Source organism: Pezoporus flaviventris, unplaced genomic scaffold, assembly GCF_033815535.1.
Source record: "Pezoporus flaviventris isolate CSIRO_AGI_PZ_B2104156 unplaced genomic scaffold, CSIRO_AGI_Pfla_v1 ptg000015l, whole genome shotgun sequence".
NCBI lineage: Eukaryota > Metazoa > Chordata > Aves > Psittaciformes > Psittacidae > Pezoporus > Pezoporus flaviventris.
In genome coordinates, this window is record NW_026892563.1 from 8,152,367 (window position 1) to 8,171,512 (window position 19,146).

General features: G+C 35.7%; 1 protein-coding gene across 14 annotated transcripts in view; it reads right to left on the minus strand.

Moving 5' to 3' along the window:
* The window catches only part of DMD (dystrophin), a 1,205,254-nt gene that overhangs the window by 903,143 nt on the left and 282,965 nt on the right, over positions 1-19,146 (minus strand). For all 14 annotated transcript variants that reach the window (XM_061453343.1, XM_061453346.1, XM_061453349.1 and 11 more), the window contains exon 2: positions 11,986-12,047. In XM_061453343.1, coding sequence (XP_061309327.1) covers positions 11,986-12,047 — 62 coding nt within the window. The remainder of the gene's footprint in view (positions 1-11,985; positions 12,048-19,146) is intronic.

A 19,146-nucleotide genomic window follows, 5' to 3' on the forward strand; every position in this document is an offset into this window, starting at 1 on the left:
GCTCCTTCAGGACCCGAGGATGGATCTCATCAGGTCCCATGGACTTGTGCATGTTCAGGGTCTTAAAATGGTCTTGAACCAGATCCTCTCCTACAGTGGGCCTAGGGTCTTCATTCTCACAGTCTCTGCATCCGCCTTCCAAGTTTTGGGTGGTGTGGTCAGAGCATTTGTCAGTGAATACTGAGACAAAATAGTCATTAAGAACTTCATCCTTCTCCCAACATCACCCTCACCAGCCACATGGGCACCCTCACTCCATGACCTGTTGGGCTGCATTGGGAGGCCATAACTGCCCACTGCCAGCAATGGCTGAAAATGTCTTCTGTTCAGGTGCATTTTTACAAGACTTATAAACATATAAGGCACTGAAAATCCAAAGCTACTTTAAGGCTATCTGTAAGGCTTTGTCTGTGCACAAAAGAGACTACATATGTTCTAAATATTATTTTAATCTTAGAATAGAGATACTTTGTGCTGGATTAAAAAAAAAACAACAAAACAAAGAAAGAAAAGACAAACCAATGATAATTTACAAATGCATTGATTTTAAGTCCTCAACGATCTAAAATTTTGGGGGTGCAGTTAAGGGCTAATTTTCTTCAGGAAAAATTAATATAAAAGGTATGTCTGGCATCTGGTACAAGGAGGTGTGACATGAAACATATACTGCAATCAGATAAAAGCAACAGTTTATCATACTGGTAGAAATTGGGTTCCATTATAGGGTTGTATTCAACTAATGCATGAAACATGAAAAGTCCACCCTCTTAAAGAAGGTGTATTATCTTGCCACCCTGATAGCAATGACTCTAAAATACTAAAGATGCTCAGACAGACTGCAGTGGAAAATCTCAGTCACTCTCTTACAGATTTTGTAAATGCCATGTATGCACAAGATATAAACCTTCATTTTTAGGGGCACTGTAAGGGAGCCATCTTTTAAGCAACTAGTCAGAGTTTAGAGGAAGAGAAAAAGCAAGTCTTGACTCAGTACCATACACAAGGATGTGGCCAATACACAAGGTAGTCAGTAATGTTTTCTATAACTGACAAATATGCATTCAAATGTGGTGCCTTCAGAGAAGAAAGCAAGACAAATTAAATTCATGTGGTAATATGTAACTTCAAAAAAAGGAGCTATGCTGAAAAGAAGATAAAAAAGAAGTACAAAAGAAGAATCAAAACATTTTGTACCAGCAAGCACCTTGGAAGCAACATATTGGAGTCCTGAAGTGAATTCACCTCTCAAAGTGTAGCATCTATCAAAATCAGAAACCTAACTCTGTTTTATTCTGCTTTTCTTTCTTAAAGAATTTTCCTGAACTCAGTTAAGCAATACAAGTAACTTCAAAACAAAAACAATGAAAATGTGGCAAATTTGTGTGCATATATGCAACATATGGAAATGCTGATTATATTATTTAAAAATAAAAACAGAGATATTTATTTAAATAAAATAAATTATTTTATTTAAAAATAAAAACAGAGATAGATACAAACACAAAATCAAGAATTCAGATTATTTCAAAGAAACATTGATAGAGAAATGAACTATGAAGGCAATACCTTACCTAAGTTCATCAGTTAAGTTTCAAGGAAGACGTTTCTGAACAGGACTTGCTGAAGTATAGTGGTACACATACGGTGGGCCAAAATCTGGCTGGAGTCAAATATTTCCAAATATGACTAGGTGCTTCCTTAACTCCAAACTGAAACCAGTTTGTGTGATGTCAGGAAATTTCCAGTGCGGATTAAATGTACAACCTGCCATTTTGTACAACCCATTTAAGGGACCCAGTCAGTGCTAGAAACCACTTTTGTTTTAATTTTTAATACTCTCTTTATAATCTCTGCATAGAAGATTATCAGATAAGGGGTTTTATCATCTCATCTCCTCTGCTTTTGAATACTGGAGCAGCATTCAAGCAGTTCTTTCTAATATTTTTGCCTATGAGAAAGGCCCAGTATGCCTGCCTTTAACATTTTGTGATTTAACTTCCACTTATGTCAGCATAGAACTAAGTTGACTAAACCAAAGGAATTGCTTATAATTTTCCCTAAAATCTTAATTTCAATAGAACAAATGCTAAGTACTTGAGCACACTAAAAGCATCACATTTTTAAGTCAGCTATATATATTCTCACACTAATATTACCAGGAAGTAAATGTGATGGGTTTAAACCGGCAAATCAATCAAACACACTATGAAAAGCAGATAGAAAAGAAAAATGGCTATTCTGTGTAATAACACTTGTCATGTAGATCTTTGAAAAAAGTGAAAGTATTAGCAAAGTCAGTGACATGAATATCAATATTTAATCAGACTGGGATTCTAAAACAGAGTACAAAAAGATTTACAAGTTATGCAGACATTCTAGAGCAGGACTAAAGAAGGTTCTTTTCTATATATATAAAACCAATTCACTAAGCAAAGATTTAATAGTGTGCCTATGTCCGTTTTGCTACTGCTGCTGAGAAACAACTGCAGCTATCTTGTATGCAGTGGCAGGTTTTCCCCTTCAAAATAGCCCAAACATATAAACAGAGAAATAACAGAAGTAAGCAGCTCTAAAAAGCACACATATTCTTGAAGTGTTGGTCCAGAAATACTCCCAAGATCTGACTGATCCACTTCATATGTTAGAAGGCAAATATTCAAGGTCTCGGGCAAATATGGTTATTTGCAACCTTGTACAAATAAGGTTATTATTTCTAACAGTGCCCTTCTACCATAGGAACATCTTTCATAATGTTATTTTTTCTGTCTTCATTGCAAGGTAGGTCCTAAAATGCAGGCATGTGTTTTAAAGAAATTAACCTCAATAAAAGTTACTTTTTATCCAGGTATAAAATCATGCCCATCAACACACCCTTTGAAGGAACATAGTCTTTGTACACAATACAGGTATCCCAAAGCATAATACAGAAAGTATACGCAAAAATATAAGTGCTTACAGAACTGGGTAGGGCCATTTTATTACCAACACTGAAACATCAACATCCAATAATGCAGTCTGTAACATGGATGCAGTCTGCCCAAAACTGAATACTTTGGGGTTTGGTTTTTGGTTGGTTGTTTTTTTGTCTCCAAGATGCATTTGCTAGAAACATCCTACTCATTTAAACACAGAAGGAACGGCCAAACTTCCTGATGTCAAAGGCAGCCTAGAGAGATACGTGTCTGAGAGGCAAAAGATGCACCCACTACCACAGGCAGAGTGAGGTTTAAGAATGGTATGCAGCAGATGGGGAAACAGTCAGTATAATTTGCTTTAGCTTCAGTATGCTCACATAAATGGTCAATTATGTAAGTCGTGACAGTAGCTCAAAAAATGTGTTGTTTTGGGCTTTTTTTCCTGCTTTAATTCTTGAACTTTCAGTCTAACAAAAATCCACTAAAGCCTTATTTGCCTCTATGAAGAGCTTTGCTTTGGAGATTCTGAAGTTGATTAGATGTAATACTAATGTATTCTGAGCAAAGAAATAATGATGTCTGCTACTAGTAGCAAGCTAGACATATGCACCACTGAGACCAGTATTGTAGTGTATATTTAGCTTATTCCTATTCCCCCCCTCAAGATACATACACCATAATAAATTCAAAAGAACAGCAGGTATTCAGCTTTCTTTAATCTTTTTTTACTTAAAGTGCAACAAAAAAGTATGAGAGTTTGAATAAAAGTCTAGGAGATGCAAATCAAAGTGTGAGAAGGAAAAGGTAAGAGAGCTCAATGAACCTCACTTGACTATTTTTTTCCTCACTAAAACATCAGAAATGAAAGTCCAGTGCCCTCTATTGCCAACACTAGTGGCTGCTATGCTTGCTCAGCATGTCTAATGCATCTAAGGGAAGCTATTCTTATTCTGCCAGAAGAGACTATAAAAAGCAAGAACACAAAGACAAATTATTTTAACATAATAAAAATGCATATATTTTAATCCATTTTCTTAATGTTATCAATCTACTCGGAAGTTTCAAATTAAAGGTCTCAGATACTAAATTACCATACAAGGGTTTAAAATGTACCCTGCATTAACTCAAAGGTTTCCAAATGGTGGTCGTGTTTTGTCATGCAGACATTCATTGTTTAAGTTAATATACTTGTACTTTTTTTGGAAGGGAAACCACTTTAATGGAAAGCATTTTAAGCCTTAAAATCAGATTTGTAAAAGTAACACAACCTTTGCATGTGCAAATAAAAGATACTGAGAATAGGTCACAATCTTCAGTGACTAAATTGAAGCAGTGACAGCTCTAATGCCTTATGGCTAGTGGGAATTTCCTCACATAGACAGGGTGGCTGTGGTCTCAGGCCTTGAGCACCCATGGGAACCTTAGCTCAGGAAAGGAACCAGGCTCTGAGGTGGGTATAAAGTTCTGGAAAAGCTGCTCCTGAACAGCAGCCAATTTTGAATTTATGCCCACTAAGGCAAAGCAGAGAAAACATGTCACAGCTTGTGCAGTCAAGGGAGCAGACAAGCGAGTCTCACTTGCAAGCAAAAGGTCTTCAGATACACAGCCAGTAACCACAGCTCTACCAAAAGATGTGCAGATAATTAAGTGGAAGAAGGAATTTCACTTTTCATCAACATGAAAACGGATCTGCTCTCTAAGAGCTGTCCTGTTCAACTGCAGTCATTTAGACATTCTGGAAGAAAAAAAACAACACAAGAGGCAAAGCTGTAAAATCTCCTGGCAATGGGACAATATTGTAGAGGAAAAACATTATAGAATCCCTTCCCTCATGCATACATAATAAAACCTTCACTTTTGAATATCAGCTTAAAAAAAACCCAAAACAACAACAAAACAAACCCTAATATATAGTCCCATTCACTTTTGTTAATCTGATACATCTATGTGTCTTTGAAGCATAACTAAATACATTTTTGTCTTCTTTAGGCTTTCAAGTAAAAGGGTTCTTTTCTATACTCACGGTGTTAAAGGCATGTCCAACAGCGTGGCTGCTAGAGTGGGTTATACAGCTTGTGCTTCTGATGTTAGCAAGAACAGAGAAAATAGAGAAGACCATGCTCTTGAGCAGTATTTTGGTTTTGTCATGCTGCGTTGTGACACCCCTTAGCTTCTGGTGTTCCTTGTTTTTACAGTAAGTGCAAAGGGGTTAGAATCATAAGATGGTTTGGGTTTGAAAGAACCTTAAGATCATCTAGTTCCAACCCTCTCTGCCACGGGCAGGAACACCTCACACTAGACCATATCACCCAAGGCCCTGTCCAACCTGGCCTTGAACACTGCCTGGGATGGGGTACCCACAGCCTTCCTTGGGCAGCCTGTTCCCATGCCTTACCGCTCTTACAGTAAAGAATTTCTTCTTTCTATCTAATCTAAACCTCCTCTGTTTAGGTTCTAACATATTAGTTCTTGTCCTATCACCACAGCCCCTGATGAAGAGTCTATTTTAATATCTGACAACATCCAGGCCTCTTCATAAGGCAGAGTTAAATACTGACAAATATTACATTGTTAAAAGAGACATGTCCTAAACATTTTTCCAATAGTAAGCTGAAAAGTTACTTTGGAAGCCAAACAGAGTTGATGTTACCTGCAAAGTTCAAAGCATGAGGATATTTGTGCCTTTAAACTGTCCTGTTTCTGTTCACAGTAACTTTCTGATAGCAACTTTCTTGATTATTAAAAGAAAAAAAAAAAATCTATAAAAATGCATTAATAGATAGTTCAAGTTCTAGAATTAAATTCTGAGTAAAATAAATGGTAATATTGCCATTGGTATTACCTTTAAAAGTACAGTAAAAATAATTTAAAAGTTATTTTTCATTACAAAGGAAATTTATTTGAAACATAATTAATATTCACACAGCTTGTATTCCATTTTACTGCATCATAAAAAAAAAAAGAATATGGAGACGTAATAGGTAATTTACTATATATCAATGCAAATAAATCTGAGCATGTTTTTTGCTTGACACTTGCTTCTGTATTCTGGAGATATCCAAAAAAGGAAAATCACTCAACAATGCAAATGTGCCTTCTATACCAAGTTTAAACATTATCTGGCTTAAAAAAAAAAAAAAGCTTTTGCTTTAATAATACAGAATAGACATGACAGGCCTTTGGTGTGCTGTTGCAAGATGTATTATATAAAGGTATTGGCATAAGAAAGCACAGTATTTTAAAACAGTATGTGTCCCAAGAGTAGTGTTGATCACAGAGCTGGAAAGCAAAGTTAAGCACTATTAATCTTCAGTGAGAGTTCTGGTTATTTGCCACACTGTAGCAGAGAAAGTGGTTTGGTTCCCACATTAGTAAACTATTCCTCATCAGTTTCACTGTAGCACTTAAAAAGGCTGGCAACAGAGACACAGAACAGATTAATCAGGTATTTAAGATGGGTCAATATCATTCGTGGTGTCTTACACTGAATAATACCAACTGTGGTTTTTTTTCAGATTTGTCACATAGTACAATTTTAAATTTGTGTGGTTTTCTGAATTTTTTCTTTCAGATATACTTTTTTTTTAAAAAAAAAGGTATTATCAATATTTAGTTAATAAAGTGAGCTGACACATACCATATTCACTTTTAACATATGTTCTTTAAAGATTTGACCAGGGTCTTACCACAGACACAATTTCAAAATTTTACTCACAAACCATCAGTTGTTTGTCCTGGAATCAATGTTCTTACACACGATACCTGTTCTTTCTTGACATTTATATCTAAATTAGTGCTCCTTGGCTTGAATAGAGCACAACTTTGGTTTTGGTGAAATTCAGCAGAACTCTTCTGACCTGAATAAGTAAATGGATATGGGCACAGTACTATAAGCGCTCGAAGCAAACCTTAGTGTGAATATGCACTATCAGCAACAAAATTACAATACATGCTATTTTATGACCTGGTAGATACACCACTTGATATTAGCATGTGTTGGTTAATCAAAGCTTTGAGTAGAGTCAAGATTCAGCCATCATTTATTTTGGCCATACTTGCTGTTTTTAGAATGTCTTAGTATATCTCTTTTTACCTCTTAAATTAAAAGAATAAAAGAATAAACTTGCTTTGGTTTTGTTTGGCTGGTTGTTTTTCTTTTTCCCCCTCTATAACTGAGAATGAGTGCAAGTCAGTCTAATTTGCATTAGTTAAAATAAATAATAAATAAATTGAAAAAAAATGCCTTTCTCTTAGTTCTACCCTAACATGGAACAGTTTGGGTATCAGATAATGTAGGAAGAGCTGATTTCTGGGGTTTTACCTGAAAACAGTAATATAGACTGGATGAATCACAGACCAAGAACACATCTACACTGCAGTGTCAGGTACTGGTTCAACATAGTTGAAAAATACAAGGCTAGATATAAATGCTTTTGACTGAGAATATCTGCAGGATGATCTGTGGCAACATGGAGCTCAGCAAACTGAGCAAATGTAAACGGCTAAAGCACCACAGCTATCTGAATGAACGTTTCTGAACTTGTCAACAATGATATTAAAGTTTGTCCTGCAAAGCCAGTGTTGATGTAGGATTTCTTCTTTCGAACCGAGCTCTAGAGAGTACAACAGCAGCAAACCCTACTGATTACTTTTATTAAGTGAAACAGCTAATGACAGCTAGTGATCTTTTCTAGTCTCATAGACATGCATATGCAGCTACTGCTTTGCTTTTAGGAAATATAACACACGGGCAGACATCAGTGAACTTTGAGCACACTGATCTGAACCTGTAAGTTCACTGTTTAATTCCAGTTTTCCTACCAATACCTCACTCATCTAAGCAGTTGTCTTCATTTGACCTATAGGTTATTTGTCAAAATAGCAGTTTGGACAGGGCTAATACTGAGTATTTTAATCTGTGTTTCTGTGATTTGCTGGCAACTTGCCTCCCTCCAGCTCCTTTTCTTGGTTACTAATTGCAGCCCAGAAATATGGCTAAAGAATTGGTTCATCTGATGAAGTTTGACATAAATTATTCATGGGGCTAAAACATTTCCATAGAAGCAAAACCTTACAGAAATGTGTCAAATTAAACTATCACTATCTACTCCAAAAGCTTCACCAGACTGCTCCCCTCCCAGAGTCTTCAACACTTCAAATTCACTTTGAGTGGCTTTTTAAATTAGTTTGAATTCAAAATTCTTGTAAGTGATAGCATGGAAGCAGCAAAAGCAGCAGTGTAAATTTCTCTTCAGATGCCAGACTTACAGTAGTCTCTCTGGATCTCAAATATTTGATATATTTCCTCCATAGGTCAGTAAACATTTCATTTGTATCAATAATTTTTGTTATTTGATATACAAAAGGCATTTAATTTACAATCACAGGAGACCACTAAAGCAAATGGGAGTCTTGAATAATTTCAAGTTGTCCATGAACTCAAGAAGATGGGAAGACGTGAGACTGTCAAAACGCCTCCTATCATATAAGCCACAGACAAACAGTGGGTCGTCAAGAAATTATTTTGACTGCTACGCAGTTCAACTGAAGTTGTAAGCAATGTCCCCCCTTTGGGTTCCTTTTATCCCTGCATGTACAAGTTACCTGAACAATCTAGCTGCTATTCAAAACAATTTCATTAATAAAAAGTGCATTTAATATTGCTGATTGTTCTTCTGTTAGCCACGTATATCTTAAATGAGGCTGTCAACTTTACCTTCTTTGGCACAGACTGCATCTTTACTATGTTTCTTCACATAATCACTACAAAAATGGGATCCTAATTCCACAGTCACCACAGAAATGACTACCTTCTAATATTTCTGCCTGCTGATAAAAAGCTGCCATTCTTCACAACTCAAATTCTCCATTAAAAAGATTCCTTACCACGTGATCTTTGGTTTACATAAAGCTAAGTAATGAAAATAGTGGTTATCTTAAATTTATTTTCTTATTCTGACTTCTTCAATACCAACAGGAAAAAAATCCAAAACATGAAGTAGAGCAACCATAAAAAAAAATAAAAATTCTCTTCTTCCATCTATCATGTTCTATGTTCCGACTCTTGTCTATATGTATTGTCACATACTGACTTCTTTGACTATATAATGGAATTTTCTACACTTCTGTAGCAGAAATGTGGAAAACCTATTTAAACCTCTGAATTTACAAGCAATAACATGTTTTTCGATATTGCAGATTGAAATGTTGAAAACTCATTCATAAATTGCTATTCATTTATAAAACTCACTTACAGATTAAGCTGCTGACCTTAAGTTAGCCATAGGGGTATAACCTAAAATTCAAGCTGCAAAATTTACGATTAGCTGCTTGCCTTCTCTGTACTCACAACACATACTGTTATTTTGTAAGCCTATTATACACTGAACAACTGAAGATGTTTAGCCAATGAGGCAACATAAGCTCATTTAAAATGGGGTACAGACATTGTTAACACAATTGTTGTGGCGGTTTCAAAGTTCCAGCAGAGAGCAGCTACACCTGAGGGCTGGTGATGCATTTGCATTCCCCCAAACACATACTTAAGATCCTGTGTTTCATTTACAAAGGTTTCAGTTATTTGAAATTTTAAAGGTTGAGATCTGAGCAAAAAAAAAATCTTACCCAGGACTAGATCTTTTATGAGAGCCCTAATTATAGTTCTATTATTAAAAACTAGGTTACAACGCCTTACTTTGCTATCATTATGTACACCCTGCAGAATTTAACTATTTTATAAATAAACTTCTTTTGAGGACAAAGAAAAGCTCTTTCTGAATAAAATTATATTAAAGCAATATGCTCTAATTTTTTTAACGATGCCTGAAGTTTCAACTTATTGCATGCCATTTAGTTGATAAACCAAGAAGGTATCACTTAAAGAAAGTCATACACAATGTCTATGATCAGAGCAGTGAAAACAGAAAGGTCTCTTGGATTATATTCTCTATTTCTCCTATACTTCTAATTTACTAAACATTTTATCTCACAAACATTAGAAGCCAACTTTTGGGCTCTCTTACTGCAACAGTGCTGAGGTACTTATAGATTAGTCATATACTGTACTCTTTAAATCACAGATTTTTTTCATAATCCATTTTCTGGTTGGTAAAAGGAGTAGGAATTAGAGTTTCAGACAAAAGTATTTTGGTTATATGTAACAACTTTTCAGGAAAAGAATAATTTGGCCAAGATTTAAAGATCAAGTGTTTTTTGGTAGACTGCTGAAATAAAAAGACCTTGTCCAAAACACAAGTGATGCATGAGGCAAAGAAAAACTTGCACCATAGTTTGTAGTAGGTTTTCCTCAGAATCCAAATGAAGTAAAGGGAGATGAGTTCTTCTCCAGTATGCTTATGAATGTGTGTACACATACAACTAAAAATTTATAGAACTGAAGTAAAAGGTAGTTAAAACACCACTGAAGTACACTCCACTGAAATTGAATTGGAGGAAAGACACCTAGATCAATTCAGACAACTGAGTCAAACCTACCATTAAAAGCATCTGCTTATTGGTAATATTTTCTAACCCCCTCATAATTACTGTTCTTCTGCACATTTCTTCCAAGTTTCCTCAGTAACAGAAAGGTTTTCTATTGCACAAAATCACTATCACTGAGAAAGCAATGCCCTAGGAACACTACACTTGATTTAGATAGAGAAGCAACAGTTACCCTTAGTTTTCTGTAACTATTTCTGTGACCATAACAAGGCCTAACTGGCAATATATTTCAAATTAGCTTGTATCAGACAATGACTGCTAGCGCTGTGTCTTCATATATGGAACACCAAGACAGTAAACTACTTAAGTTAAAATCTCACTGTTGCCAAATAAAATGAAATAATTACAACTTTCATCTTCTGTTAAGTATTTCCTTTATCACAGCCATAATGTATATGCCTTTTTTTTTAATACTACCATGCAGCTGATTTGTTTGTGATTCCCCACAATTTCCAGACTTTTCTTTGCATTTTTACTGATAACACAGTTGCTGCTTTTTCTGTATGCATACATTTTTCTTCTGTCCCGAATATAATACTTCACACCTGTCTTGTAATTCATTGATTAATTAGAGATCATTTGAGTTCAGGACTGTCTTTCCTCCTGATCCAGTCCTCCAAACTGCTGGTCATCTCTGCTGTAAAGATGCTGAGCACAAATGTGTGCTGTCTGAATCACTGGAAGTACTCTTAGAAAATGCTCCAGACCCGTGGGACTCCCTGCTGGACTGCACCATTACTGAGCATGTTTTCCAACATTATGGTGGTCCTATTCAGATTATTTTACCCCTCTTTTTTAATAAGGAGAAGCAAATGGGACACAATCAGAAGCCAGACTAAACAGAAGATATATCACAGGTACCATTTCATTTGTGTCCATTGCCAGATAAAATGACAGGTTGTGGGAATGACTTAGTTTACAACTGACAAATACAGTTCAGTAATTATCCTCCAGTGATTTTAAAAATGTTTAATAAAATTAATAGTTTGAGCTGAATTTTTTCCTGTGTATTAAAGATGAAATTATTACATGCTGCCAGGGGACCTCATTTAAATAAGCTAGTTATCTTTTTTCAAGTATATTTCAGCTCTTTACCAAAGATAATGATTTCAAAACATATTATAATTGACTTTCATAATTCACTGGCTGGATCACACCTCTTGTCTTTGACCTTGCTCCTCTCCAATTCATTTGCTTTTGTTAAATTTGGGATTGCAATTAGAAGCAAGAAAAGACAAGCTCAATAGAGGAAGCTTCTCCATATAGTGGTAACATAACAAAAACTGCCAACATTCAGTAATATATCTGCATCAGTAGTCTGAGAAAAGGCAAAGTAAATAGAGGCAGAGAACATTTTAAAAGGATGGCTTCTTACAGTTCAACCTCTACTGAAATCAAAGGAATAAAATTTGGTGATTTTTTTCTAACATATCAGTCAACTACATTCAGCAATATCTGAAACTGGTAACTGTTATATTGAAAATTAAACCTCAGTGGAGGAAAATCAGGGGCTTTTTATTTAAACATTCAAAAAATTTTTTGTTTATGAATAAACAAAAGTATTTACCTTAGCAAATTGTGCATTTATCCATTTTGTGAATGTTTTCTTTTGAACATCTTCCCGTTCATCTGCCAGAAAAAAGTAAAGCACTTCATTAGAATTGTTCAATAAAGTGGCATAGTATTATTGACTGAAGCTTTGGTCTTGGTTTGTAGTAAAGATACTAATGATAATTCAAATGCATTCAGGGTACCTATTTGTATGTATTCTGTCCTTGGCAATTACATCATCATGTTTCAGAAAGCCTACAGGTTCCCTACATAGACATGGTCTATACCTCCAGCTCATCTCACCCACCCTGTGGTTTCTTTTCTTCTGTAACTAAGCATTTTGCAGTAGGATCTGAAAATCTCAAATTTTTAATTTTAAATAAGTATTAAAAGAAAAAGAAAAAGCTGTCATTGCTACCCAATGACATGAGCAACAGGAAACTCTTCTACAGCACTTTTATAAAAGTACTTGAAATAGTAAGTTTATATGCACATCCTCATATTTCTTGAGGAAGTCTTCCAGACCACAATGATAGCTCTCCATTGGTAGTCCCTGCCACACATTATGCATTTTCTGCCTTGCAGCTATTGATCTGTCACAATTAGTTATATATTTTTCCTGCAGTAGGGAAATTAAAAAAAATAACAACAAAACCCATGCATGTGTTCAGCCATACATGAAAGTCCTTCTCAATTCTTTAATACAAAAAAAAACACATTCCAGATGGAGATCTACAGGTCTTAGGCCTTGATTTCTGTATCTAAGTTTAAGTTGAAGAATTAAATGGACACACAAAGGTACAATTCTGACGTATTTTATGTAGGCAGGAAAAGAAAGAGTCCCTCAACTTAGACCCTAATAAGCATTTACTCAATAAGATCTGTAGCTATTATCTCTGAAATAATACAGAAGGTCAAACCTGTCTATGACAAAGTCAAACCAAACTAGAACTAAAGGGCATATGTGGAAAACACTGCAGAATGCTTATACTAAAATAAGGCTCACTCAATCCTGTCTTTTGGTTTGCAGTAAAATTCTCTACTTTTCTTAAATAAAAAGGGATATTAAATTCCCATCTGAAATGTTCAGCAATTAATAATGTTAATGGATTCATCTGCATTTGAAAGTCAGGTATGGATGAGCTACATAAGAAATGCACAGCATTAATAATGTACTTTGCTTTTCCCTCCCTCCACCCCTCTAAGAAGGGATGGAAAATCTCTTTAATGCAAATATATCTTTTGATCTTAAAACCTCATCTCAATAGCACTTTAAAAGTGGCTTTTCAGAAGAATGTTTTCCATTCTCTACAATACAATATACTGAGGAAAAAAAAATAATACTAGCATTTGTAAAACTACTATTTCATTATAAAAAACTTCTGCATACAAGAATGAGCATATTCTAATTGCTTTCATGATTATGGTGAAGAAATTGTCAACACAATAGTACTACTGGAAACATACCATAGAAGTCAATCATTATATACATTCTGCCACTAATGTAGGAGCATTTGATACGATAAACTTTCCAGAGTCCTACTGCTACCTATCCCAAATAATGCTTCTTGCTTCACCCCCTGCATGAAATTGGTGTTTTAATATTTTGTTGGCTGAAGATGCATAATCAATATAATATTACAAACTTCTTCAAAAAATCATGTAAAATATTACATCTAAACAGCTACTTCTACTTAATCATCTCTGTTATAAATGCCAAATGTAACTTTAAAACTGGGCAGAAGAAGAGTACGTGGTATTTAGCAAGGGAAAAAAAAAAAGAGGCAAAAAAGCCTCTTTCAGACTGTTTAAACTTCCACTTTTCCATCACAGGCTACTGTAATAGCATTTTCAGTAACAGTGTGTGGTGTTTGGAGTTTTTTTCCCCCATAAGGATATATGCTAAAGGTTTGATTGCTATTCAGCAATTTGTGTCCATTAAGCTGATAAAAAACACGGTCTCTTGGGGAAAATGACAGTTAAACCCACAATCTGAATGTTTGAAACTTACTCAAATTTAGGCAATACTCTGCTACTTTTGCAAACACAAATCTATTCCACTGATGTTATCTTTATACAGAAATCATTTCAAGCACTTTTATCCCTAGATGCTTGGTCTGAAAAGTTGTTAGCCACAGCAATTTGTTAGTCACAGCCTCCTAATCTAAAAAATGATCAATGTCTTGGTTATGTACAGCATGTTTTCCCCACAGTAAACATGACATTTTTCAAAAAAATATGTTCTCCTAATCCAGATTTACGGATTGAATGCTAGATGTGGAAGCTGAATGGCATTTGTCTGGGTGCTGTAAAAACATTCCAGGAACACTTATCTGCCACTTTCATAATCCTTTATTTATAACAGATCCTTTAGCAGCGAACTGACGAATGCCCTTGCAGGTGTTTTTCCTGTGAGTCAATAAGAATAATCAAATGGCCAGGCAGGTAATTCCTTCAGCTGTTCAAAAGGAATGTAGTATGTTTACTTTTTTTCTTTCAAGCTGGAAGAATTGCAGAATAGCATACTATCTCCCTTCAGGCTAAATTTGAACATGAAATACCACATGAATCCAGAGTTCATTTACCTCAATAATAACATGATCACTTCCCAAAGCAATAATATGTTTTTATCAGAATGCTGGACAGACTGGAACAGGCTTAACATTCTTTCTGCAGGTTATCAACTCAGAAAATGAACTCAGAAATGAGTCTATAGAAAGCCTTCCAGGGGAAAAAAAAATAAATACTGACCTGTGAAATTTATCTGATTTTTATGCACTAGAGCCTCAAGTACCACTGAACAGAACTCATTTAACTAGAACACATTCACAAATGGATCTTGTAATTCTGGTATTTCTGGTAGAATGAGCATCCAGCTATGCAACTGTGAATGCAAACCTCTTGAATTAGCTAACTGCATATTTGACTTTAAAAGTATTATTCCAGTCTAGAGCTCATAAGAAATCATAGCCAGGAAAGAAAGTGAAGTATTAATGGAGCTATAATCTGACAAAGGACAGTTCTAAGATTTAATCAGGTAGCAAGAGTAATAGAGACAAGTGGCACACTGAAGAATACTTAAGAACATGCAATCAGGATTCAGCAGAACAAAGATGAGATTATTAACTGCAAGTGGTTACCAGACAACTTTCCTAGATACTTTATTAAGTGGTTCATGTTTGAAACCTACTGCTAAAATAAAATTCTTTTCCATTTTCCAGCAAAAAAAAAGTGCAGCATTATGTTGTCATCTCTTAGTACACTACACTTATTTTTCCAAAACACCCCCCCACCAAATACCACTAAACATATCAAATGAAAGATGGCAACAGGAAAAAAAAAACAAAACAAAACGTATCTGGTATACTCTAGATATGTCCTAAAACCATACAAGTGTTAGCAAGTCATAAAAAGCAGTACGTTTAAACAATGTGAGCTGATGAATACCAAGCAGATTTTAAATGAACTGAGGTTCAGAAATATACAGTATATATGGTCACTATATCATTCCATTTGTATGATGTAAGACACTCTCCCACACAAAACATGGATTGGGGGAAGCTCCACTCTTTGCATCTTTCTCTTTTTCTAGAGGATTTTCACTTTCTCTTATTCCTGACACACATGAATAAATAATGCTTTCACAGACCCACAGAATGGTTGAGGTTGGAAGTGACCTCTAGATGTCATCTGGTCCAACTTCCCTTGTCAAGCAGGGTCACCTAGAGCAGACCGTCCAGCACCACATCGAGTCTGGTTTTTAATATTTCCAAGGATGGATAGATACCTCACAAACTCTTCTCCTACAGAGAATGACTCAATAGTGCACCTTTCCTATCATCTGCACTCTGCCTTCCAGAGATGTAGGTAGTGATTATCAATTTAAGTGGCTTAGGAAACTTTCCTGAAGAGTAAATACAGCCAATTTTTGAAAATTAGAAGACACTCAACAAAAGTATGCTAACACTTCAGGGGTATAAGAAATGAGCTGTATCCTCAGATTGTAAGCTTTAATTTGAAATGAAGAAACAAATCATCATCCTTAAGGTGCCAATAAAGACATTACATAATACGTGTGGAATATCTGAATCACTGCAGAGACTGGTGGTGATAGGAGGCTCACTTGTGTGAGCAGTCTTCAGCAAACAGTTCCATCACAGGTTGAAACACAAACAGGAAAAACAGAGACTTGTCTTATTCCGTTACCCAGTGTTGCCTTGAACTGGGTTAAACAATAATTGAATAGCTATGTTTTGTCTACTGGGAACTATCAGGAAGAAGAAAACATAAAAAATAAAAACCAATTCCCATACAGTAGCTGAAAACTTTGAAACAATGGTCTTAAGGCAGGTGTCAGTTCCTTCATTCATTGCAATTTCAGGTTCATCAGAACTGCACTGTACAAAATAAAAGCATCAGAACTGCTATTTTTGCTAGAAGCCAAACAATGCAGATTTAGAAAAGGCCAGGATTTGCTTCAGTGACTGGGAGTGAGTACCAACTCTGGTGGGAACACTAGGAACAAAAGAGGCCACAGACATCACATTATTGATACTCTGGCTCCATCAACTCACTATTCTTAGAGATTTCCATCACATTGTTACAATACTCTGCCAGTAACTGCAACTGCTGAGAAATGTTCCCTTCCCATTCTTGCTTATTTGAGAGGGAGAAAAGAAATCAATGCAATACAATGACTGAATGATATTTGAGTGGACTAGCTTTGATTTTTAGTCATTGAGGTCATCCAAGACATTCACAAGCTGACAGGAAATACAATAGACTGCTTTGACAGACAGCCAATGATTTTAAGTCTATTGCTCATGTAGGGCAATATGTAACATACAATTCTTTGTCCATCTTCTATAAATACACTGATGAGCAGAATTTATCTGAATACTGTTAAAACTCTCTGTTCCCTATGCTAACTCTTGAGACTTTACTGTGGAACACAAGTCAAATCACCATAATCAAACCATCTCAGGATTCTCAAAATACTGATGAACCTATTCAAAATCTCAGCAGAAACAGGAGACTTCAGTATGCAGAAAACCCTCATTAATATATAATTTTTTTAAAAAGTACATCTCAATGCTCTGGGAAATATCAACATTTTCTGAGGACGTGGTAAGATTCATAGCAAATTTAGGAATAAAATATTCCCAGACTGAAAAGACTTAATCTCAACTCTGCTTTCCCCCATCCTCTTGGTCAAATACAGGAACTCAGAAAGAGGGATTCTATTTGCTGATCTGAACAGAGGAGAGAATGGCTATTAGATGCAACCTACAAGATTTCTACTGATACCACAGGCCGAGACTGAATGTCATGCTGAGAAAGCCTTTTATTTTTCTCATTATTTTAGCTGGAATTGTTCTCTCATTATAAATGTTTCAGGGAAACTGTTTCCTGACTTCTTTTTCCTCTTTTTTTTTTAAATTCTTTAAGGCATTACAGGTGTTTATATAACATCTCATTCTTCTGACCTAGCTTTGCCTAAAAACTAAAAAAAACTAAAAAACTAAAGAGTGCAATTGAAGACGAGTATGGACGCAGAAGCAGCACAACAGATAGAGAAAACAACTGAATGCTAGTCTGGAACAGAAGGAAAGAAAACAACAACAACGCTAAAAGATGAAGAAGAGATGAAAGACAGAAGGGGAGGGAAACACTTTTTCCCTGGCTTGAGGAAAAAAAAGGGCAAAAGACATATAAAGAAGTAAAAGTGGGATGGGAAAAGGCAGAGACATATCCTTTTGAGAAAGAAAAAGGGATAAGGAATTTCTTGTGATATGGGCAGCTAGAAGTTATATGCAGGGAAACAGTGAATTTGAACAAAAGAACCATCCAAGTATGTACAGCAAAACAGCACAGTGTGATCTGCCTCTCCAGACCATTAACCACTTCCAAAAAAAAAAAAAAAAAACAAACCCCCAAAAAACCTACACAAAACCAAAGCAAACAAAAAACAAAAAGATTTGACTAGCATCCAAAAATATCAGGATAATGCAAGTTAGACACGATCCCTAAAATAATAACAGGCAGGGGTGAAACGTACACACAGGCTGCATATTTGTTAAAAACACTCCCCCCCAAATCCACCATTTCTCAGACTTTTTGCCTAAATAAATTGCAGCAGGTACAACTCCTGAGGTAAAAGCAGGAGCACAGTTCCAACAGAATTAAATAAATAAGACAATTAACAGAATTTTAGTTCACATTTTCAGAACACTTTAAGTATACACAACATGGGGTATTCAGCTCCAATTCATATATTGGTAATGGTATTCCCAGCAGTTGGCCTAGTCCTCCGCTGGTCTACCACATGCAAACACACTAGGAAACTGATCATACTTCTCCCTGTCTATGGATTTGATTCAGGAGGAAGGAGCAGAACTGTTAATAGAGAATAACCCTCCTGAAGAGCCCATGGGCTGGTCGCTTGCTTCTTGCTGGCTGGCTATTAAGTGGAGTGCCTAATGACTCAACTGTTTAGACTGAAAAAAAGAAAAGAATAAAAACAAAACCCAAAGAAAGAGGACCCTGATTTTGCATTTGTTGTCATCACTGGCACAAGAGCATGGGAAGGGAGTATCAGCGCTTTCCGCTCCCATATCACTTGATACCGTACTAACTGTCAAGACATTCCCCTCAAATGTTGGTGATCCACCCTTGCCTTAGGCTTTCAATAATAAGGACACGAAAGAGTTTTGAACCACACTCTACCAGAAATACCCTGGTCTCCTAGTTATTGACAGCTCTGCAAACACAAGCTTTACTGATTTTGTTTGCTGATTTTCTTCTTTTCTAACTAAAAATTTTGCTGGATCCAGGACACAGAAAGTTTTCCCAGAGGGAAATCACTCCAAAAATGAAACCTAAGAAGACACACTGCTTCAATACATAAGCTTTCACTGTGAAGGATAAATCACTCCCCAAAATTAAGGAACAAACCTATCTCTGCCTGAGAAACCGATGCTCAAAAAGGAAGATTTCAGCTTATGACTCAAGTTATCTTTACATGGAAATATATAATAATTCATTTGGATATTCAGCTGTGTATAAACAGTGCACCCATTATTATCTATTTTTCAATATCATATACATACATTGACAAACAAAAAATAGGCTTAATAGAAGTGTGTGCTATTTCAGCATCATACCATCAATTTAGTAG